The sequence below is a fragment of the Nilaparvata lugens genome, chromosome 13 (assembly GCF_014356525.2).
Source record: "Nilaparvata lugens isolate BPH chromosome 13, ASM1435652v1, whole genome shotgun sequence".
NCBI lineage: Eukaryota > Metazoa > Arthropoda > Insecta > Hemiptera > Delphacidae > Nilaparvata > Nilaparvata lugens.
The window spans coordinates 17,208,371-17,234,542 of NC_052516.1; the positions used below are offsets into that span (position 1 = coordinate 17,208,371).

Below are 26,172 nucleotides of genomic sequence, written 5' to 3' on the forward strand. Positions count from 1 at the left end.
TAAGTGAAATCATAATAACCCTATTTTGAACTTTTAAAATGTTATCTAAATTGGGAGAGAAATAGTACAAGGAGTATCCTTAGTTTTTCTCTCCCAATCAGTGCTTCTTTGTGAAAAATATAAATTAATAAATGAATGCATAAATTGAATTGGAAAATATATTCAAATACAGTATATATATTTATCTAGAAACACAGTGTCTGGTCTACAACAGAGTTGATAAATTTCCACTTTTTGCTATTAAAAAGAACGACTAGCAGTCAGGTTTTCCAATACTGTAAATGAATTAATCACTCACTGTGACAACGAGATCTTTCGGCAGGTCCGCCATCTTCTTGGTCCGAAAGATCTCGTTGACACAGTGATTGATTAAATCATTTACAGTATTTGAAAACCTGACTACTAATCGTTCTTTTTAATAGCAAAAAGTGATTTAATAATAAGCAGTTCGTGATGGAAAACAACAGAGTTGATAAATTTTTGTAATTGAGATTCAATATTCTGGTAGCTGGTAATATTTATCTATAGCCTAAAAACGATTTGGCAACGGTGTGGAGTTGTAAAAGGATTCAGCTAATGTGTTATCTATTGATAGACGGAAGGATATCAAACCAATGTTAATCAGATCATCAGATGCTGACTTCATAAGATGAATTTCACTATAATTATAATACAGGCAACACACAATACACAACACACAATAGCGACACACTCCATTTGTGTGAAATTGTAATGATTCTCTTTCAATTGTTTGTTGAGTATGATGCCCACTCGAGCCCTAGGCTTGTGCGAAAGTAACTGAACGAGGGATGATGACAGATTTACAATAAACGAATGATACAACTGACGAATGATAAGTGAGTTCCGAACCACCAGGAAGTGTAGAGGTTATAACTGTTTCTTGGTAAAGTTGGATTTCAGCAGTCACCCTTACAAAGGGAGTACCAAGAGAGCGTGGCTTATCGGAGCGATTAGATATAACTTTGACTTCTGGGGTTCTGAGTCAACCATTTTCTCTACTTATCAATACAGTTATTGTCAAATATCATTAGTTGAAATAGTTAACAATAGTCAAAAATTAGAATAGTTTACTATCCAATGAATACTAAGTCCCAGAATCCAGAGTTGAATGATACAAATCCCCCATAGTTCAATCCAATTCCCATCAAATATCAGATACAGAATTGAGAATTAGAAGATTTTTTTTAGAAGATGTTGAGGTTGAGTGGTAGAGAGGACTTAAAAGTCCTAACTCCGCCTAATAAAGAATTTTTCCATTTCTGACTGCCATCGTTTGCTAGTCCATCGTTTTAGGCAATAGCCTGTTTTTTCTGAATATTATATATCTTTGCTACATTCAATAAGTAAATAAATAATAATAATAATAATAATATCGAGTGACCTGGCTGGCTCAGGTCTGGTGTCAGAGTTTTCAGGTCGCAACTGATCAATTTCAGGGCATCTGACATGACCTAACGACTGCTTTTTAGGCAGCCGGGACCGACGGCTTAACGTGTCCATCCGAAACACGGGAGTGGCCCGAGATAAATATTTTGCCCGGGCTAGATATAGCCTATAATGAGTAAATAAATTAACTCATAAATATTAGTATCTGAATATTCTACCACAGAATACAGCATTATAGAAGTTTTCTCTGATTCTACTTATACAGAATCAAAGCTGAATACAAAAATTCCTCTCAAAAATCTCGTGGAAACCCAAGTGTAAAAACAAGAATTTCAAAGGTACCTTCTACAAGAGACAAAGCTTAATCCTAATACTCATGGACACCATCAACAAAAAATTATTTCTTTTGTGGAGTTGGTGATGCCTTGAAAACATGAGCGCATCTTTTGAATAATAACGAAATAGATACACACGCCAGAGGGATGCTGAGCGTGCAACAGAGAGAGAGAGAGTGAGAGAGCGTGTGAGAGTGAGGAATAAGCGACAAAAAGCTGTAATTATCAAATACGGGCGGTTGACTTTATCTCTCCACTCACTATATATATTTAGAGGGGAAATGAAGGTTAGGTAAGGTTACTGCACCCCAAGAGATAACTTTTAACTGGGAGGTTCTCTTTCCCCCCCTCCCACTAACTCCCACCCTCTCTCTCACCAATTCCCTCTTTCTCATTCTCTCTGTTATATTCTCTAGGGGAGGAAGACACGTTTTTTCAAGGACAAACCACTCGGTCAACGAACTCCGTCTCTACATTTTAAAATGATGTTGTTGATGCTTTTTAAGGGTTGGGGTGCATTCACCCTGAACAGGTCGGGGAAGCACCTGTTGGTTGAAGGGATCTTTCAAGGTCAAAATATTATGGTTTTTGTGGGCTAGGACCGTTCTGTAAACATCAGTTTGGGTCTGATATTATCATAATTGCTTCGATTGGGTTATTGTATTTTTGAAGATATACAGTTCTATAGAGGTCTAGAATGGGTCTACTGTGCGATATGTGGTGGAAGAATGAGGGCTGTATGGTTTTTCCCAAGCCACAAAAGTATAGATAATATGCGGTTTTTCAAGGAATTGTTCTCTATTTGAACAAAAGTAGGCCTATAGCCTTTTCTTGATTCTGATAAAATCACTTCACTTATAAGAGCAACTTTTGTTCGAATCAATTAAAACCATACAAAAACTTGTAGTACCCTTTATTTTAAAGTTTTCAATAAAGAGTACTACAAGTTTTTAGATTGTTTTTATCAATTTGAGATTGATATGATTTTATACACAAAACGGAATCAATTGTTGTCAGTTACCCTGGAGACGTCTAGTATTGAAAACAGGCTGAACAGCTACTATTGCTAAGGTGCGTACAGATATACGCGCCGCGAACATGAGCAATTCACTTTTAATCAGCTGATTATATATATATTTTTACAGAAACGGTAAGATACAGATATAAAACGCTTGGCATCAGCTGATTAAAAGTGAATTGCTCATGTTCGTGGCGCGTAAATCTGTACGCACCTTTACAAGTAAGGAAGTTATTGTATAATTACCTGAATTTATACGGTAATTGTTAATAATTGTAATCACTCAAAAAAAAACAGATGCAATTAGAATGTGATTCACAATATTCTTGTGTTTTCAATGTTTGGATCAAAATTTTTTTAAAGTACAGGACCTCAATATTCTAATGTCTCATGTAGTCTGTCAGTGTGATATTGTTATCCAATTTGATTTGATATCTCTATCCAAATTCAAAATTCCTTGTTTCTATGTGCTTGCACTGAAAATTGGACACAAATTCATAATATCTCGTGGCTAGAGAACAAGATTTCTTTTTCTAGTCACGCCAATTATTAAAAAAATTTATTCATTTTCTTGTAACAGTGTTGTTAATTAGTGGATAAATTTGATTTCATTGGTGAATATAGTGAAAGAATTAATATAACCTACTTTTTGAACAAGTTGGTATACGAATCAATCAAAATTCGGGTGAGGAACAGTTTTGGTCTGTGCCTGTTGGTCGTCCCCCAATCATTTACATGAATTGTATAATTATTATAAATGAAACAATAGGTCTATGGAGAATGTATTATTTATTTATTTGAAAATTTACATATTTGAGGGCACCAGGAACTGAATCCCAGTATTGTCTTCCATACAATTTGAAAAACAATACATTAAAATGAACTTAAAAATAACTTAAAATAGAATAACTTAACTAATATACTATTGAGTTTTAGAAAAAAAAAACTAAAAATAAGATACAAACAAAATAGTAGAAAACCTTGCAAATATGAAACTTATAGTAGCAGATAAAAGAAAAAGAAAGACGTATGAAACTAATACCGAAGAATTCAAGAAGAAAAGAAAAAAGAAACAAAGAAAAGAGAATAATGGGAACTTTGCAAATATGAAACTTATAGTTAAAAACACTAATATAATATGTAAAGATAATTATGTTAGTAGGACAACTATTGGCATGAATCTATTGTAGAAATAAGAGCAATTAAACTGGAAACACCAATAGTATAAACTAAAATGATAAAGGCTGTGAAGCAACAATATTACCAAAAGAGTTCCCAAAATTAATTCCATTGTGGCCATCCAGATCAAAGACACAACAATCACCTAAAATGACAGCAGGCCATAGAACCAAGAAACCAGAAGATATAGGAAAAACAGAACCATACCAAAAACATAGGAAAGGAAAAAAGAGAAAATGAATAAAAAAGACAAAACTCAACAAACATAAATCTTATTCAAGTCTCGCCTGAACACACTGTATGAATCAAAAAACATTATTATGAAACTTGTCAAGTAATAAAAAATTAAAAAAGCTACTAGTAACTCCATATAAATTTATTGAAGAATATGGGAACACTCTACACTCTAGCATTTATTAAATGTGGGATTATAAACACTCCATCATATTGAATAAAATAATAGAAGTTAACAAACCAACATTTGTCTCGAATTCAAGAGTTTTCAAGCTTTTTACTCTATTTTTCTTCAAAGGTTGTCAAATTGCAGTCTACTTTTGGGACACGCTGTGTACCTACACTGTCAACATTTTTACAGACTCTGCCATTCACCCTGTGTAAGTCAGTTACCGCGCTCAGATTCACGTTTCTCTGTCAGCATTAGTTAAATGGAAAGCTACGATACTATTTATAGGGGAAGCTGACAGTGGTTGAAAGTGAATCTCACACACTCAAGAGAGGACACAGTTACTGGAAAAATAAAAGAGGTCACCGACAAACTCTCTCTCTCTCTCACTCTCTCTCACTTCAGCTGTAAAATAACGGGGAAGTTTAAGAGGAGAAGAAGAGTTTACGGGCCCAACCCGGCATTCACTCCTTGATAAGGGACTGGCTGAGAGAGAGAATAACTGAGAAGATTTGTGAACGGAAGAGAGAGGGTCATCAGAAAGGAAGTTGGGAGGAGTGAGAGAGGGTAACGAGAGGAAGAGAGCGCAAGTTCCTGATAGCACAGGGTTATGCGGGAGAACGCCTGAGAGAATGGAAACGTGTAATAGAAATGTTATAATGGGGAATAATAGACTTTTCAATGAGAATATTCTGAAGTCAAGTTATTGTGTTTAAAGTATGTTCAAAAGTTTTGAGTCTCAAGAAATTTCGCTACAAAAAAATCTTGGGTTTTCATTAAAGTTTCATGAATGATTGGGGATTAACAATATTGGGATGGTTTAAGCATGTTGTGGTTAAATTTCATAAATCGCCTTTGAAAGACAGAAAGAAGAAACTGACAAACTTTTCATTTCTATGATTTGATTATGTATATTTCAATTATTATTGTATTACTAATTGGAAATATTTTCTAGTGATTTTGTATTTTGGCGAAAAAAAGTTTCTTTGTTTCTTTCGTACAAAAATATTCTTTAAAGAACACTTCATTCACACGGGCTACTTTTTAAATTAATAAAACAACATAAAAATCCTAAAGAACCCCTTATTTTTAAAAATCGTTAAAATATTTCAACTTTGAAATATTTTTATTTTTTTTTTAAATAAAGGGTGCTTTAAGATTTTTATTCTGTTTTATTAAATATTATTCGTATCACAATATAGTGAGAACATAAAAAATTATTCCAAATGAAAAAATCAAACCTGAATTGAGAAGATAAGCATTGATATAATCAAGTATGTATTCAGAGTTTAGTTCGAACTAAAACATAATTAATTGGTTATCAAACTTCCGGAATGGATTGTAATGAGATTGAGAGAGAGAGAGTGATACCTTTCAATGAATGGGAGGAAATAAATTTATGAATACTTTCACTGTTCTGAAAATATAATATAATTTTGAAATTGAATAGAGAGCGGATTGATATTATTCAGTCATCTTCATACAAAAATACAATAAGTTTGAACAATCCTATTTCATCAATCATCATGGATTTAAATATGAATATTATTATAATGACTTATTGTCTTATTTAGCTGGTTTCTCAGTTTAGTTATCCAAATTTCTAAGATAATTCAATTTAGAAGAAAGATTAGCCTAATTATTATTTCAGATTGATTTATCGATCTATAAATAGGCCTAATACTCTTTATCGTGGTTAAATTCTCTCTGCTATGATTGAACAAAATATTCGGATTCGTTACACATTATTATTAAAGTCTACAATAATGAAGCTATCCCAAAAATTTATATGATGAAACAATAAAATTATTATTGAATACTTGGAAATCCATTTTGATATACCAGTCAAGGAAATGAGTGAGAAAATTTTCTCCTAATATTCACCATTGGATTCTGAGAATCAGTTTCTAGAATATTTTCCCCAACGAAAGCCAAACTCTCGATTCTACCCTGGACTGTAACCCGTCTTTTTCAAAGCAACAAAACAATCAATACTTCGATTTTCTCTCTCCTTCTGCTTCTCTTCTTGTAAGTGCGTGTGTGCTCGTGTACCGAGAGAACGAATTGAAGAAGAGGTGAGAGAGAGAATGAGAGAGATAGTGAGTGAGGAAGAGTTAAGAGAGAGAAACCAGAGGGAATGTTGGCAGAGGCTCACATTTGGGAAGTAGGAGCCAAATATTCCCTCCACTTTGATCGCGGGTAGTAAGTTGTGAAGATCTCAACTCCTTCTCTCTTTCAACTCTCTCGCACTCATCTCTCTCACTCACACTCTCTCTAAATCTTTGTATCTTTCTCTCAATTCCTCTACCCCGTTCTCTCCAATCCTCAAATCCTTTTTGCAACAGGGGGCACAAATCAAATCCTCCATTTTTCTTCTGTTTTTTGTAAAGTACCGAAAAACGATACAATTCCATTCCTTATTTTCTCACTTTTCTCTTCTCTTCATTCATAGTCCACATAGTTTTTCTTCCCCTACCACTTTCGCTCCCTCCGTCTCTCCCTTGTATCGTCTTCCTTTCAGCTTTTGAAAAACGCAAGTTCTATTTTGAGTCAAATCCCTCCACACTAATTCACCACCAGTAGTTTATTAATAAACCCAGCAACCCTTTCAGAACTCACGGATTGCTTGCACTCTAGTGAAAAAAACGTTTATCTTTTATTTTTGAGGATTAAGACCCAATTAACAATAATTTTAAAGTACGAAGGATTAAATTGAAACTCCAAAAGGAAACAGATGGAAATAAAATTATTTTTTCAATATTACGTGCTGGTTGCATAAAAACCGGTTAAATTTTAATTTTTATTAATTTCACGAGAACTAATCAGAGAGCCTTTTTTCGTAATAGAATTCTCTGATTGGTTATCGTGAAATTAATAACAATTAAAATAAAACCGGCTTGTTTGGATCCGGGCCTACCGTCTTGAAAACCCTATGTTTAGTTACACTAGAAATTCAACTCAACAAGACAAATAAAACATAATAGCCGTGGTACTTTCTGATCAAAAATAAAAGTTACTGTACTATACCAAAACTACAAGAAAATTTTTAAACCTAGAATAATTATACAATCAACAAAGTTTGTACTGTACTATAATAAATTACCAGAGAATTTTGAAACCTAGAATAATTATACAATCAACAAGCATGAAATTAGATGATAATTTAATGCAATTTTTGGTGAAAATTTTCACTTGAGGTATGATGATAGGTACTTGAAAATAAATTCCTAAAATAGAATCCTTCTCTCATTATTTTAAGCAATTACTTACAACTGCAGTTTATTCAAGGAAATTCAAATTTGAAAAGCAAAAACGTACTACCTACCCGGATAATACTATATTGAAATTAAATCTCTTATTATTATATTGAAGTTTATCTCTTTATTACTTCTGTTTGAGTTCAAAACTTCCATGGCATTTTTTTCTTGAAAGTGAATTTAATTTTTTGTAGATTTCGACAAACTAATGTAGAATAAATTCCTTTATCATTTTAAGCTTTTTTAAGAATCTTAAAAATCCTACAATGTTTTTTAAAACAGGATTGATTCCTATATTTTTAAAAATAATAGGAAGATTGTATTATTAGCGATATAGCGATACTTAGCATATTATCACTCAAATATAACTGTCTTATATTCATACACTCAAATATAGCTGAATTATATTTTTTAGTTATTTTGCGATTTTAATGAATAAAAGAAAATGAACACCGCATTCTCAAAATGAAAGGATATCGTCTGAAATGTTTACACGTTTGAATTACGCGCCAAGAGGTGAAGTTCCATTTCCAAGGGGACGAAATCAGTTTCACTATTTTCACCACCAGGGGCGCGCCAGGTATAGTGCTGACATGGCGGCCTGAACTTGTACAGAATAATTTCGATCCGTGTTTGAATTCCCACCCTCAACTGTTAAAAACATTCATCATGTCAAGGTATGATGTGTTAGCTTTATTTGAGTGTTAGTTAATAGTTTGTGGTGATTACTTGTGAATAAGTGCTAACAGCAAAGTGTATTGAAGTGATTTGTGGTGAAGGAAATACGTAGTAGGGTTCGTCGACATCTCTACCCCGTTAACAATAATCAATATATTTCTCCAGTCGAATCGGCTTATCACTGGTTTAGGCTGTCTTCAATCACAGTTTGAACACAAAATATCAGAATATTAAAAGTGGCATTCTTGATTTCAAGCGATATCTTTGTAATTTATCAATAAAATTCATTGTTAAAAAGGGTTAAATGAAACAAGGAGGGATTGAGATTGTTGCAGGGTGGGGGCAAATCAAATAGAATTGTGCAACATGGCGGAAGGGCTGGGCGCTTTTCCGTTCTACAGTGTTATTGAAACTAAATAATCTAATGGCTACTTTAATTTACTTTTGAATCTTTATCGGTGGTATGTTTCCTGGTGATAATATTTGTTTTCGTACTGATAATAGATCCTTGAACCGTTCAGGTCCTCGTCTCATCAACAATGTCAGTTTTTTATGTGTTTCGTATTGGTGAGATCATGTGAAACACCTGTATGATTCATGGTTACTGATTAAATGGGACAGGTTTTATTTTCACACTCAATATTCAATTCTCTATCTATTTTTCTTAAGTAATTGAAACTTTTCTCCTTTCTGCCACTTCAAAAATAACTGAGTAGCCCACTTATCCTTGAGTTAATTCCAAACTTAATTAGTAGTGTATTTATTTTCTTGTCAATTGCTTATCACTTAACTGATAAAAAATAGGAACTTAGTCTAGGCTTTTGAATCATGGCCTGACTTTAAATCGTAAGTAATTAAACTTAATCAGTATTTTTTACCGTAATAATAATGAATTGCATGAACTGATTTTACTTTTTTCAACATCAATATGCGTTTATTGTTGAAATAATTTTTTTAAGCCTACGTATATTCTGTTTCAAACAAAAATCACATTCCTAAATAAAATTAGGTTAGGTTTAATTTTCATTTTTAAATTTTATCTTTTTCAATGTCATTTCTTGAATGAGTAGGGTAAATCCCAATTATAACCTAACCAATTAATTTAGCAGAAATTTCCTTCTGGATTCTAAAATTTGTTTCAAAATCTGAATTTGATATTTTATTAGTTGCACAATGGATTTGAACAATGGAAGGAATGTTTATCGTATAAGCCTAATAATGCAATGGATATTCCCTCTACTGTTTTTAATATAGGATTTGAGATCTCAATTTGAATAATTTGGTACATACTCTATTGGGAGGTCTCTGTTCTAGATTTCACTCTATCCTGCCTATAAAATTAGAACAACATAAACTAAAAGGTTCTTTATGATATGTTTCAAAGGTAGAAATATTTTTTAGGAATCTTAGATTTTTTTTTAAATGGAAATATTTTCGTATTAACTTATTTGAAATGTTTTGTTACTATTAGATAATGAACAAAAATACCGAATTTTTGGTTGTTTAGTAGGAAGGATAGATGTTTGAGTTAACTGACTGTCATACACTTCTAGAATCCAGATTCACATTATTCTAACTTTAAAAATTCAATAACTTATTCATCGTTATCTCGATATTTATTCTATCTAAAGATTGAGATGTACCGTTACAATTTTTCCGTTTTAAACCAAAAATTCTTTGTTTTCCGTTTTCTAACAATAAATATTTGTTTTCCTTATAATTCTATTACTCAAATATTTTTCAACCCTAAATATCTAGATCTAGAGTATTTATCATTATTTTAAACCCCTTCACATGACTTCAAATTGGGTTCCCGCTTTCTCTTACTTGATTCCACTTGTTAGATGAATTTTATTGGAGAATTGAAAGTGAACCAACTGAAATCAATGCACACATATTTTGCTAATTTCACAAGGTTTCGTATCAAACAGGTCACATCAGTCAGCTGGATGATGTCATCTTTGCGGCTACAAAGCCATGGTACTGTACCAAAAATACATGTGCAATTGACAAAATCGGTGTTGTTTCATTTCATAAAATTGACGGTTCTGCAATATCAATAGTGTCTCTGGAATGCTCCAGTTATGTTAATCCCTAAATCCTATTATATTAAGCGAGCAATTACTGTATATTTATATCTGGTTATTTATGTTCAACGGATCTTCAAAACGGCTCTAACGATGTTCACGAAATTTGGAACATAGTAGGTTTATAATATGAAAATTCTATTGCACTATGTCTCATACTTGTGAAATCTCGCAGAACGACATTAAAAGGATAATTCATCCTTGGCTGAAACAGCTGAGACTTTCGTCGTCTGTGGATGGATAGTAAAAAGTGAGCGAGTACACTTTTGTGTATTTTGTGGAAAATCAAAATATCGCATCCCCGAAATTCATAAGCTGACGTATAGCAAGCTGTAAAATATAAACACAATCATTTTAGAGAATTGTGTTCTGTTTATCAATAAATAAAAATAACGAGCAAAGCTCGGTGCCCCGATATTATATGTGACCCACAGACCAGAAACCATGGGTGACTTGAGAACCAATCAAACCTAACCCAAGCTGCCTTGCAACTATCTCTGTCTCATTAGGCTATTCATAGTTTATATTTCATTTCATAAAATAATATCGGGGCACCAATCTTCGCTCGTTATTTTTATTCATTGATAAACAGAACACAATTCTCTAAAATGATTGTGTTTATATTTCACAGCTGGCAATACGTCATCTTATGAATTTCGGGGATGCGATATTTTGATTTTTCACATGCTCACTTTTTACTATCCACAGCTGTTTCAGCCAAGGATAAATTATCCTTTTAATGTCGTTCAGCGAGTTTTTCCAAGGATGAGACCTAGAGCAATCCAATCTTTATGTCATAAACTACTATGTTCCAAATTTCGTGAAAATTGTTAGAGCCGTTTTCGAGATTCGTTGAACAAAAATAAACAGATATAAAAATATAAACAGATATACACAAATTGCTCGCTTAATATAATAGGATTAGGCTATTCATAGTTTATATTTCATTTCTATACTTAACTATAGGCTATTTACTATATTAACTATATTTAACTTATCATTAACTATATTTATACTTATATGTTGGTACTTTTGTGTTAATCTTGGAATGTTTTTCATCCACAGACCAGAAACCATGGGTTGTAGTATAGCTGCGTTGGGTGCAGCGTGTTTGTCGGTGGGGATTCAGTGCTGAACCAAACTAACCTAACCTGCTCGCAATGTCGGGCCCTTCCCAGGCATCGCAGCGCTTCTGCCTGCGTTGGAACAACCACCAGTCCAACCTGTTGTCAGTGTTCGATCAGCTGTTGCATGATGAGTCATTTGTCGACGTCACGCTCGCCGTCGAAGGCCAACTGCTCAAGGCGCACAAGATGATATTGTCCGCGTGCAGTCCTTACTTCCAGGTAAATTGATAATTTCATTTCTCACAAACACAATAATGTTGAACAATTCAAAATAAAACAATAAGAGTCTACTCAGGACTTCCTATATACCGGACCTGCACCTACAAAAAAAAAAAATGGCCGCCGTATGTGGTGGCCGGCATTGATATTTCAAACGGGAACTAGACAAACTGAGACGCTCTCTAACAGCTGATTAGTGATTTTTTTCCAGGCTCAGGTCCGGTAGTATATAGGAGGTCCTGGTCTATTACACTTGGCTAGCTCCGTCCTATCTCCCAATTTTAAATCCAGGCTACGAATCTGTCTCGTTCACATCAGCATAGCGTAGCTTTCAATATTGGGAGATAGGACGACTACGTCTGTATTTCAGCATAGCATAGATAAGTTTGGAAAGATATTGAGGGTCAAAATATAGTGGGGAGGCCAGTTAGGGTGTATCAGAGAATGTAGCTGGGAGTATTAAGGTAAAATATCTACTTCTCAATGAGTTAAGACTGGAAGCATAACCATTGGTGCTAAAAATAAGAGTGTTCACACGTTTTCCTAATTGCTTAGAAACGGTGGATATTTTTGGTCAAATCTCAATGAATTTGGATAAGAAATAGAAACAGAACCAGTGTTTCTTATGGAAGTGTTGGCACCGACATTCAAATTAGATTAAATCTCTTCATAAATGCAGATAGTGGCTCAGACTTCAGAAATACAGTATATAGTGGCTCATATATTTATAATATGCCTCCTCAACAATTCGCCTCCAATCATCTCTATCACCTGCTCGCCTCCTCGAGTTTCTCATTCCCGAGAACGCCAGATTTCTCTCCACATCTTGAAGCCAGCGGGTTCTGGGGCGACCTCTTCTGGTTCGTCTAACAAGCATCTGTTTCTGTGCTCATTTTTGCTCCATTCGTTGTACATGGCCCAGCCAGCTAATTCTTCTAGACTTTATATACCTTACTATATCTTTCCCTTGCAAGATGGTATTGACTTCTGCATTGTTTGACACACCAGCTTTACTCCGACACGATGTGGTGTTTTATCAAATTGAACAGCTTTCATGACGATGACAGCAGATTGTTGAGCCATACCAATGACCGTTTTCAGATACACCGACTTTACGATTACACGACACCTACAAATGTCGTCTGATTGGCTAATTAATTGTTGGCCAATCGGATGTCATTCTGGCTGTCGTGTCGTGTAGTCGCAAAATCGTTGTGTGCAAAGACGGCCATTGTTGCGCCGACATGTCGTTTAGAGCATTATGGCCGCTTTCACACTTACCGATTGTCGGCCGGCTCTCAAGAATTAGTGTCCTCTGATCGATTCTCAACAACAGCTGACTCAGAGGACCTCAACCAATCACAGGACAATTATGAGTGTCGGCCGACAGACGGTAAGTATGAAAACGGACAATGTCGGCCGATTGTCGGCCAAGATTCGCTCAGTTGTTGAGAGATTTGAACATACTTTTGTCGGTGTGGTTAGGTAGAGTAAATTGATAAAAACAATATAAACATTTTGTAGTACCCTTTATTTTTTAAAAACTTTAAAATAGTTCAACGACTATAGTTTTTAAAAAATGAAGGGTACTACAAGATTTTTATATAGTTTTTATTAATTTGTTCAAAAGTAGCCTAGTGTTTTTAGGTAGAGTAGTATTAGAATAATTCGGTAGCAAGTTGCTATTTTAATGTTTGAAGGGACGGATTCAAAGATCCAAAGGTTCAAAGAATATCACACGTCAACCGAAACTTATTGTGTGTCCCAAGTATGTTAGTTAGGCAAACCAATTCCTGTATCCTTTACAAGGTCCAGGAGTTTTTCCCTATACTAACATCCCATTCCTCACCTGGTTGCTTGCAGCCAATCAGAGCCCTTCTTCTAGCCCCAAGTCTTTTGCAATCCAGTATGATATGCTTAGCAAGTTGTAAGGATTATGTTGAATAGGTGTGGGGAAACAAGTATGAAGTTTTTATTCTGATTGAAATGTTCAATAGATATTCGTTATTTTTTAATTTTGTTATACAAAATTATTAAATTGTCCTTCATCGTTTTCTTGTTTCTCTGGCATATCCGACTATCTCCTGGTGTTCAAGGATTTATCTGGTTTAAAAATTATATTATTCAGGATATGATCAAGGCTAGCAGATTTGGTTACCAAATACAAATTCAAGGAACATTGTTGAAGGACATGCATCTGTGCCTCACCTATTGTTTTCCATTCCACTATTCCAATGAGCAGTTCATCTGAGCATCTCCAATATTTGCTAGGAAGATTCAGTATGCTGCTTTCCATTTGTGGGCTCCGTGATGAATAATAATTCGTGCTCATCGAAGTCTGTAAGATAGAAACAACATTGAATTTTCTTGTTCTCTCTTGTAACTATTAATTTAAAACTTATTATTCATTCCTGACGATAACAACTAGTGCTTATTGGAGTAAGGATAAAAACTACATATCAATAAAAAAATAATTCCATAACACTTTAGGAAGTGTTTCATAACACTTTTAACCCTAAGGTCCGTTTGCACAGTCAAAGCTTAAACTCGATTTAATCAGCTGGTGGCTTGAACTCATAATGAAACACATTATAACAAACTAAACTTGATAACTCTGATCCAGTTTAAAATGAAATTTAGTTTAAACTGTCACTGTGCAAACGGCCCTTAAAAAAGTTTCAAAAACAAAAGTGTTGTAATAGAACTACATAATTTTTATTATTTGCCATGAATTTTCACAATGAATAGATAAATTGTTGACGACGGTGAAAATTCATGACAAGTAAAATTATGGAAAAAATGAGAGGCTCGAGCAGTCGGTGGTAAGGACGGGACCTGGAAACATCTACAGCAGATCAACCAGCCCGACTTCTCCCTACTGAGAGGGTCTCCCATTTGGGCAGAGTGAGTGCCAAATTAATTATACTATTATTATCTGAGGGTATATCTTGTCAATATTATTTGAAATCATATTTTATCTTTTGAAAATAATTCTTTTTAAATTATCAATAAAAATTATATTATTCATTCTACATTTAATTATTTTACAATTAAAACCTTTCTAATGAGATAAAGAGTAAGATCCAAATTTAACCTCTCGTTAGCCAAGCGATATTTAACCCCTCATTTATTTGATCAGTACATCTTATTTATCAATTATAATATAACAGCATTATCTTTTATTAATTTCTGTATCCAACTCCTAGAGAGTTAGGACCTGTAATTCTTGTTGAATACAATCAATATTAATTATTTTGTTACAAATTTTAAATTACATCATAAATCAAATTAGTTCAACCATCAATTTATCAATTCCATTACAGTGTAGATACTATGACTATGGAATTATTTTTTATTAATTATTAAATCAAGTAGCTCCATGGAAATACGTTATTAGTACATAAGATATTTTTGTGTTTTATCTTGTTTCGGTTTGGCATTTCACCCTCGTATTTTATTATTTGTTGTTTATGAGAATTACGAGTACATTGATTTTTAACAATACTCAATTCAGAGATTATCAGATTTTCTTTTCAAATAATTTTGAACACTGTTAACAGATATGCAAAATTGTCCAATGATGTAATAAATACAAAATATTCTGCCTTTTCTACTTTTTCACAAAACATTAGTTTCTTCAAAATTATATTTTAAATATGTGAATATTTCCTATTTTAGTTATAATAATGTGAAATATTTTTTCTATGTTTAGTTTTGAAGCATTTAAATTTGAAAATCTGCTTTGTGAAAATACTTGAGGACTGACAATTTTGTGAATTGAAGAACTACAAGACTTAATCTATTTCGGACTATGTGTTATCTAAATTTGGGAGAGGAATAGCACAAGGTTACCTTATTTTTCCTCTCCCTATTATTTTCATAATGTACTTATTGTATAAATCAATAAATGTTCATTGCGTTCTTTCTTAGTTGTTGGCTAAGTTGGAAGTAGAGTTTTAGAAGAGTTTGAACTTGAGTTTCAAGTGATGCAATGAGTATTGAAACTCAAGTTTTGAGTGAAAACTAAGTAGAAAAGAGCACTTGTTTTACTTTTTCCTCATAAAATAATATTCATTCAAATAATAATAATTTCTCTGATTGCCAATGAATTGCAACCAGATGAGTTTATTGACAAAACATAAACATAATTATTATATTATACATACAAAAGTTGCTAATACTAAACTTAGTTCTAATTATGATACCCTACTATAATAATATGTGTCGGGGTGATCATAATATTCTTTTCTAAAACATGTATATGTAATAATGAAATTATAAATCTTATGCTATTTCTAAAACCCTCCCCAAACTTTATACTTTATGTGATCAGTTCTAGCTGTGGAATAATTTTTATTTCTGCAGTGTTTCAAGAAAATTGAACGTTGTCTTTCCATTAAAGTTCACTTTTCAAAGCTAGATACTGAAGCGTTAGACTTGGCCTAAAAGTGGGTGAGTGTCTTTCCTCTCTTAGTATGTAATAAAATTATCTAGACGCGTTTCAAAGATTAATTGCCTTGAACGGTTTCTTATCAGTGTCGTCGAGACTCTCTTCAAACTGTCAAGCATTTCTTATAGATATCATTATCGGTTCTCATTCAACCAATGGTGACAGTGTGATGTGAATATCAGTGTGTAGCTCCTTACTACAATCCTTGGTTCTCTTTGTATCCCATATCACAAGTCGCAGTGCCTGATTACGTATGTTATTTATGAGCACAGCATGCATTGAGAAATTATTCGACTCTTGTATTCTTTCCAGAGTGCTTGAAAAAATACTCGTATAATTTTTTCATCGCTGTTTTACTAAAATAAAAAAAATGTAATTAGTTTTTGTTCATTTTTGAACTCTCTTATTCTGTACAGTTTTCTTGAAATATTGCTAGATAATTTTCCCATTACAGTAGCCTATATAAAAGTTGAAGAAATAATATCTTGAAAGATTTCATAATATGTTCAAATATGATGACAAAAGTAGCAATGCTTCGATTTGAGTAGGCTGATTCTTATACAGGGTGTTTACGAACTCCCTACCAATTCTCTAGGGCATTGTTCCTGGGTAAAAAACATATCTAAAATCATATTCAAATTGTCCGGAAGTCTTCAGTTACTCACACAGCAGCCATTTTGCTTTTTTCACTTTTTTTTCTAAATAATGGTTGATCATACGAAATTGAAACTTTGCACAATTATTTATAACAACTGGACAAAGCTACAAAAAAAACTATGACAATTTTTCAAATTCATAAAACAAAATGGTGGCCATTTAAAACTTTGTTTCTTAAAATAACTCAGAAACTGTTGGTTTTACAATAAAATTACAAGAATAACTTTTTTTAGTAAATTCAATTACCTATCGAATGGTACCTGATTTTTTAAGATTGGATCAATATTAACTGAGATATGGCAGCCTTAGTGATAGGTGACCACTGAAAGTTAGTTGCTGTGCACACTAAAGGTGCGTACAGATATACGCGCCGCGAACATGAGCAATTCACTTTTAATCAGCTGACTATATCTGTATTTTTACAGAGACGGTAAGATACAGATATAAAAAGCTTGGCATCAGCTGATTAAAAGTGATTTCTCATGTTCGCGGCGCTTATATCTGTACGCACCTTAAGGCATGCTGATAGAGTCGCCTCAATGAAGCAACAATCTCTATTTGCATTGCGTGTTAATAGTAAACAATTTTAGGTCATTTCAAACAATAAAATAACTTTACATAACCCTCTAAAGGTTGGTCACCAACCACTAAAGCTGCCATATCTCAGTTAATATTGGTTCAAACTTAAAAAAATAAGGCACCATTCAATAGGTAATTGAATTTACTAAAAAAGTTATTCTTGTAGAGTTTTTGTAAAACCAACGGCTTCTGAGTTATTTAAAAAACAAAATTTTAAACGGCCATTCGTTTTATGAATTTGAAAAATTGCCATAATTTTTTTGTAGCTTTGTCCAGTTGTTATAAATAATTGTGCAAATTTTCAATTTTGTATGTTCAACCATTATTTGGAAAAAAATAAGTGAAAAAAGCAAAATGGCCGCTGTGTGAGTAACTGAAGACTTCCGGACAATTTGAATATGATATTTAGATATATGTTTCTTACCCAGGAACAATGCCCTAGAGTATTGGTAGCGAGTCCGTAAACACTCTGTGTATTGTGAGTAAACTGTAGAACGTTAGACATTTCTCCTTCCCCTGGAAATGGAATGTTTTGTCTCATCGCAATTCAACGAAAACCTGTTTCAAATCCAATTTTTGTCTTTGCCAATCTTGATAGTTTACATTTGAAACTAAATTTTGTAGTTATGATTGAATTACTTAATAAATAGTAACTTAATAGTATCAAAAACAAATAACTTGAGCCGTCGGTCCCGGCTGCTTAAAATAATTGGTAGGTCATGTCAGAGGCCCTGAAATTGATCTGGTCCAGCAACATTGGCCAGCAAGGTCACGCGATATTATTATAATTTATTGTCAACAGTAGAGGAGATAGGTCGTCCGGAGGAGTTCTTGTTTATAAATAACAACACGTGCGTTTAGTGTTCATTCAGGATTTTTTGTTTATTAGTATAGTGGAGTATATGTTTCAAACTGCTTTATTGTGTTAAATCAAAGATTAATGAACAACCAGTAATATTGATGCTCTTTTCTGTGGTTCAATACATTGGTGGCATTCATTTCATCCTGTATTTCAGTCCATCCTGATCAGATGTTTGGTCAAGGCCTTCGTTCTTTTGTGTTGGCTATCTAAAATTATCAAAACATTTCCAATATTACCACAGGTTGTACATAGGTTATATAGTACAATAGGTTGAAGATAATTTGAAAGCAAAACCCTAACCTTTCTAACCTACCCTTTTACCTTTGAAACATAATTGAACAGAAAATTTTAGTTTATGTTCATCTATCTTTATAGGCAGGATGAACTGAAATCCAGAAGAACTTAGTCCCTCCCTTCATTTAGGATGTTTTATTTATTAGCGTAGTGGAATATATGTTTGTATGTGTCTGCTCTGTTGTGTTTAATTCATGTCCTTTACTTAACTTGTTCTTGTTGTTGTTGGTTGTATTGACATTGATTAATGTAGTAGGAGAAGGGCATAGTAAGAAGAAGAGCGATTAAGGCCTTTCAATCTACAGAGAAAAAATATAATGAAAATATCCATACTGAAGTGAGAATAAAAGAGCCTAATTAGAAATAGCATAATAGGTGAAGATAATTCAACAAAATGACGGTTTTCAGTGACGGTGTCAGAACAAAAACTTATGGTATATTTTAATAATAATTATTAATTGAAGGTTGAATAGATCAGTGAATATATATTGAAGGTTATGTTTCTGTGTTGCAGACTCTTTTTGTTGGTCATCCCGATAAGCACCCGATAGTGATCCTGAAGGATGTTCCCTATGCAGACATGCGCTCTCTGTTGGACTTTATGTACAGGGGAGAGGTCAGCGTAGACCAGGATCGGCTCACTGCTTTTCTTAAGGTTGGTATTCGTTTATTTTGTTCACATTTAATATACTTTACGAATATCCAATGTACAAATGAGTAGCCCTTACCAAGAACATTCATATACTTTATCGTCATCACTAACGTAACGTTTCACATTCACGATACGACTGTTCAGCCGAGAAGTTTGGTAATCGTTCATGTTGTCCTTATTTCATATACTTTACGAGTAGCCTGTATACAAATGAGTAGCCCTTAACTAGAAATTGAACATTCATTTACTTTATCGTCACCACTAACGTGACGTTTCATAATATGTACGATACGACTGTATAGCCAAAAAAGCTGGTACGGTATTCATTAATCCTGCCCACATTTCATATACAGAGTGATTTTTTAATAGCCTACCTGTTATTGTGTGTGGCTATTTATTTCTAATAGAGAAAAATTCTGTACTTCATTGTCACAACTAGCGTAACATTCCATATATATACGATACGACTAAATCTGAAACCTGGACATAAGTGGCAGTCACTTCCGACGCAGTTGTTGTGTGCTCTTGCAGATCAGCTATCAAGCTTGATTCCCACAGTGAACGTGATAATATTATTCTTATCGTTGGGTCTTTCATATTTGCTTGGCCGGGCTGAGTGTGAATAGTCCCATTATAATTAATTTCGATAATATAATTGTACCGCACACGTTCACACTCCTTAGAAAGCGTATCTCAGCCGCTTATATTCTGTTGATTTATTCTCTAAATAGAACTCATGATTCGCTTCCGTATATGAACACTGGAATAACCATGGTCTTTCAGCTTTGTGTCTCTCCTTACTTCATTTTTCAATGTCCTTTGGCTTGTTCCACTTCTATAGTGAGGTCCACCTTATAATGGCAGTGGAGAAAGATAGAAGAAAAACGTTGGCGAACCTGTGTCTTGTCAGTGCCTCCTATAGGCGAAAGCTGATATAGGATTTATTGATGTAATATTAACGGTTGATTCTCGTTTAAAATAATCAATTATATTTTATTAAGCAAGAAATAATATTTTTCAATAATTTCATAATGAATTTTTTACAATTAAGATGAAATATTTTGTTAAGCGGGATGCACACTGGAGAAACGCATTTCATGAAGTCCTCTTTCATGAAACTTGTTCCATGCGATCCGTTTCATGCATACAAAAGAAACGTTCCCTGCTTAATCTTATCAGTCGATTGCGAGCAACTTTCGTTTCACGTTTCCTGAAACTTTTTTCACGAAACGCGTTTCTCCGGTGTGCATCACGCCTCAATTAATTATTAATTCTACATTGTTAAAAGACGATCTGGCAGCAGAGCAAAGCGAGAAAGAGATAGCGCTTTCCGCTTTGTTGAATGATATTATTATTATTAATTTGTTGCGTTTAGCCGCTTGAGTGAGCAGGATGCAGCATGCAACACGTCAAGTTGTTGTATTATTCTATATGCTGGAGTTGCCTCTATCCCCTGATAGCTTCACAGCATTCACCCAATGTGGAGGGTACTCTTTCCAACAGCCTTTGAGTCAGAGCTCTTGAAAGAGTCTTAACATCTAAATCTCTCCATGATGTGGAGAGCTGGTTGAAGAACCTTATTCCAGAATAATACGGTCCTTACAGACAATGATAGACAAAGATAGCAATACCATTGCTAATCAAACACTGTAATTATAACGTGGACCTCACTATAGACAAGTAAATTACCCGATACTTGAGTATCTATTAATCAAATGATTGTGTATTTTAGGTGGCCGAATCACTACGTATCAAAGGCTTAACCGAGGTGAACGAAGAGCGCTGTGACATCCCGTCCATCGCCTCCTCCCTGCTCCACTCGTCACCTACCCCCACCAACCACCTCCGCCAGCCGCCTCCGCACCTGCACCGCATCCACCACCAGGGGGGCGGTGGGGGCAAGAGGAGTCTGCCGCCGCCCATGGCTGCCAACCCGCTGCTCGGCTCGGCACTCACCGCCCCCAAGCGCAAGCGCGGAAGGCCCAGGAAGCTGTCTGGAGGCGGTGGAAGTGTGGAGAGAGGAGGAGATAGTGATCACCAGGAGGCGGTGCACCCTGCCGCCAACGAAGGTAGGTTCAGAATTATTTATTCCTCTATTCCTCATAAATCAGTATACATAAAATCATAGTGAAACAATAGCATAAGTAGATATCCCATGGTAAAGGGTGTTTATGTCGTAAATTTTTCTGTTATCTCAAGCCGATAGTCCACGTAGTTCTTTCCCATAAAGCTATGTGACGCTGGCAGTCTCTCATATTGTGCCGTTCATACAATCTCACCCGGCCAAAACAGTACAAATCTACAATAATCGACAGTAATCGGCTTGAGACATAACAGTAAAAGTTGCGACATAAACGCCCTATACCATGGGATATCTACTTATGCTATTGTTTCTCTATGATAGAATATACGGTACATTGGTTTTACATTAGGGGCACTAAAACCATAGAGAAAAGAAAGCACAAATAGATATCCCATGTATAGAGGGCGTTTATGTTCTTATTTTCAATGTTAACTCAAGCCGATAGTCCTTTTCAAAATAGCAAGACTGAGTATTCTAAAAAGACTAAGCAAGACTGAGTTATCGTAGTATGATAAATGATTCAATTTAATTTAACTAATGCCCCGCGACTTACTCGGACATTAAATTTGCTGTCTCACTGGTTCAATTCACAGTGTATCCACTGTTGAATTACACGTATTTATTTATTGGTTAGAGTAAACAATATTCTTGAATGCCTTTGATAAATGGATGATGAACTCACGCATCCTGGATATGTCTTCTCCATAATCTTACATGTGACCTGGCTGTTGTAATTATCAACTTACTGCTTGCTTGCTCACTTACTACTAGGGCCATCTATGTCCAAGTTGACATTTGACAACACCATCATGAACCTCCAGGTGGATCTTATTCTTTATTGATTAATACAATAAGTACATCATCAAAATGATAGGGAGAGAAAAAATAAGTTAACCTTGTGCTATTCCTCTCCCAAATTTAGATAAGGTTACACATAGTCCGAAATAGGTTAAGTCTAAGGATCTACCCTGAGAACCTTCTTCGATAGCACCTAGCTTCTTCAAATCGGACATGACTCGTTGCCACCATCTCTGTCTGAGGTCGTTGACACTCTCAATGTTCACTCACAATGTTTCAACTGTTATCTTAGTGTTTCCTGATCTCTTTTTCATGATTCCTCCTTGTACATAGGTGAGTATGTCCAGTATAGTGAGTATCAAATATATTGGACAATTATTGAACCCATCTTGCTGTATGGAAGTGAAAGCTGGCCAATTAAATCATCTCATGAAAACATTTAAGGACAGTGGAAATGAAGTGCCATAGAAAAACTGTTGGAAAGACAAGAATGGATAGAGTATGGAATACTAGAATAATGGAAGATGTTGGCATGAGAGATGTCAGTGAAAGGATAGAAGTGAAGCAGTTGGGCTGGTATGGATACGTACAGCGAATGGGGGATGATTGCAAAACAAAACAATATGTTAATGTGAAAGTGCAAGGAAGGAGAACAGTGGGACGTCCAAGGTATTCATATGAGGATCGGATTGAGGGGATAGGACGGAGAAGAGGAAAGACTGTTCCAGAGATGAAGAGAATGGCGATGGATAGGGGATCATGGAGGAAATGGACTAACGCTTTAAAGGCACACTGGGGAGAGGCAAAGAAGAAGAAGAACATAAGTGAGTCTCATATAGCCTGCCCAGTACTTGTATGCAGATACTATTAGCTTTTCCTCTTCCTTCTTGGTTATTGTCAATTGAAATATCAATACTTATTGTTATTATAATTATCGGTTGTTAGGTTATCTAATTCAATTGTTTCTATTTTTTTTTTTTTTTTTTTTAAGATTACGTCCTAAAGACTCCAGTCATGGAGTATAAGACAAGTCATGTTATTACATAATGATTCTAACACTAAGTAGTTCAACCTAGTTTAGGTTTGAAAGGAATTCTTGTACATTATAAAAAGCTTTATCAACTAAATATTTTTTCATTTGTTTTTTGAAAATCTTCAAATCATCATTATTTTTCAAGATTTGAGGTAGCTTGTTATAAAATTTCCTACCAATATAATCTGGTTTTTGTTCAAATAACCTACTATTGTGACCCATTATATGATAATCTGCTCTGTTTCGCGTATTATACTCATGAACATCTGAATTCTGGATCACACCACTCTTTTTCACATGCATTACAACTTCATATACATACAAAGATGGCACAGTTAATAGACCAAGCTTTTTAAATAAAGGCCTACAAGAGTCTAACCTATTCACTTTCTCTATACATCTGAGTGCCTTCTTTTGAATCTTAAACACTCTGTCCATATTTTGTTGAGATGAATTACCCCATACTAAAATAGCATACCTAATATGAGATAGTATAAGTCCATGGTAAGCAGTTAACAGTAGTTTTTTATCATTCAGCCTAGCAAGCTGCCGCAGGACAAATACCCCAGATGATATCTTATTACATATCCTCTCAATGTAAGGATGCCATGTTAATTTCCTGTCCAATAAAATTCCCAAGAATGCTACTTTCTCTTCTTGGTCTAATTCATTTTCCTCTACTAACACATTTATTTCTCTATCCTGTACTGAATTATATTTACTTTTGAATTGTAGGAATTGACATTTCTTACTATTTATTGTTAATTGCCTTTGCTTCAAGAATTGGACAATTGACTGTACTCCAGTAAAAGCATTTATTTCTAGACTATCTAAAAAATAATTGTTAAAGATAAGCGATGTATCATCAGCAAACAACAGAGCTCTGTGATCTTTTAACTCTTTTGGTAATTGGTTCACATACAACAGAAACAGTAAGGGACCCAGAATTGAGCCTTGAGGTACTCCAGCCTGGACCTCCAGTTTTTGAGATTTAATTTTTACTATTTCATTCCCATCCACCTTGGTAAGCTCAACACACTGGTTTCTACCTATGAGATATGATTCAAACCATTTTAGTTCTATACCATTCACACCTACAGTTTTTAGTATTTCCAATAATATTCTATGGTTCACACAATCAAAAGCTTTGGATAAATCAAGAAATATTGCGGCTGCCTTCTCACCTGAATCTATTATATCTATTAGTCTTTCAACAAGGGATACTATTGCAGTCTTAGTAGATTTCCCTTTATGGAAACCCATGCTGTTCATCACATATGAAATTAATTTCTTCCAGGTGCATCAATAACCTATTTAAAACTACTCTTTCAAAAATTTTACTTATTACATTTAGAATACTAATGGGTCTATAATTTTCAACTCTTTCAGAATCACCGCTCCTGAAAATTGGCAAAATTTTTCCTTGTTTCAGATCATCAGGGAAAATACCCTGCTCTAGTGAAGTATTAAGGAGATGCAATAAAGGGTCCAGTAATTCATTTTCACATTCTTTTAAAATTTAGCTTGAGACCCCATCCAATCCTACTGTTTTTTTGTTATTCAAATTTTTTATTATTCTTGACAACTCATCTCTTGATAATGGATGAAATTTAAATACCTTTTCAATTGGCTCAGCATTTAATGAAGTTGTATTATAAGTATTAGTGTTCAGTGACTTTTGGAGATTATATGCAACCTGTTGATAATATTTATTGAAAAAGTTACAAATGTCTATACTATCATCCATATAATTTCCATGTTCATCGATTATCCTAGGGACATTAGTAACTGTATCCTTTTGAGCTGCTCTCCTATTTCTATTAATTACCTCCCAAACAGCAGAGTTAAAATTGGTACTAGTTGATAATATTTCAGCTGTTTTCTTACACTTAGCTTTCCTCACTTCTTTTGCATAGTTTTTCTTTAGACATTTGTATTTGACCTCACTCGGAACATCCCTCACTAATTTAAATTCCTCATAAGCTTCCCTAACAATATTTCTTTGAGTAAGATATCTTCAGTTATCCATTCATCTACTTTGTTTAATTTACTTTTTACTTTGACTTTTTTTATCGGACAGCATACACTAATGTGAAATCTTAGAGTATCAATGAATTGCTTATATTTGTAATTTAGGTTACAACTGTTATAAACACTACTCCAATTTTCTTGAAGCAGTTCCTGCTTCAAACAATTTATATTTCCTAGCTCATATTGCTGAATTTCTTTCACAAAAGTTTTTTTTCTGCTTGGATTCTGGCCCTGCAACTTAACATCTAAAATTTGATAGTTATGATCTGATAGATCTGAGCTACCTAACCTGACATTACAACCTTCTATATTTGTGAGGATATTATCAATAATTGTCTGTGAAGTTCGAGTTACTCTTGTATATTCGTGGACCTTAATTTCTAAATTATTCATATTAATAATATCTCTAATATCCTCTGTCATTTTATCCTGCCTGGCAAAATCGGTATTGAAATCTCCTACTACTATAACATTTGTGAAACGAGCGGTTGTAATTTCCAAAAGTGTATGGAGCAGCTCACAAAATTTTTGCCAGTCTCCATTTGGTGACCTATAGATACCTAACACTACTACCTCAAATCGATCATCAATTTTTAACCTTAGTCCCGTCACCTCTAAATCCATCTCAACAGAAAATCTCTTAACAAAATCCAGTTCATAAGTTTGGGTATGTTTAGCATTGCTAGTGAATATACATACACCACCACTTCTATGAGCTATTCTACAAAATTCTGATCTCAGTGAATAGCCTGGAATCCTAACTTGATTTATTTCCTTTATTTTTAAGCCATGCTCTGTGAAAATAACAATGTCAGGATCCTCCTGTTTAAGAAATACTTCTAATCTGTCAATTTTGTTGCGAAGATACTGAATATTTTGATGATAAATACTAAAAACCTTACCATCTTGTGCTACTCTATCTCTAGCATTTGTAGCTATTTCCCTTTCCCTGTTTTGAGCCAATTTACTAAAAAATCGTTATTTGTTTTTTTGACTGTTTTTAAACCAGAGGATTGCAAACGG

At 34.2% G+C, this 26,172-nt stretch overlaps 1 protein-coding gene across 6 annotated transcripts in view; it reads left to right on the top strand.

The window, feature by feature from the left end:
• LOC111045554 (protein tramtrack, alpha isoform) overlaps positions 1-26,172 on the top strand; it is a 106,790-nt gene that overhangs the window by 30,699 nt on the left and 49,919 nt on the right. For 3 of the 6 annotated variants that reach the window (XM_039439945.1, XM_039439950.1, XM_039439949.1), the window contains exons 1-4: positions 8,152-8,276; positions 11,430-11,710; positions 19,067-19,207; positions 20,937-21,273. In XM_039439945.1, coding sequence (XP_039295879.1) covers positions 11,525-11,710; positions 19,067-19,207; positions 20,937-21,273 — 664 coding nt within the window. In that variant the 5' untranslated portion in view covers positions 8,152-8,276; positions 11,430-11,524. Of the gene's footprint in view, positions 1-8,151; positions 9,124-11,429; positions 11,711-19,066; positions 19,208-20,936; positions 21,274-26,172 lie in introns of those variants that run through there. The other 3 variants (XM_039439946.1, XM_039439948.1, XM_039439947.1) reach the window with 3 other exon arrangements.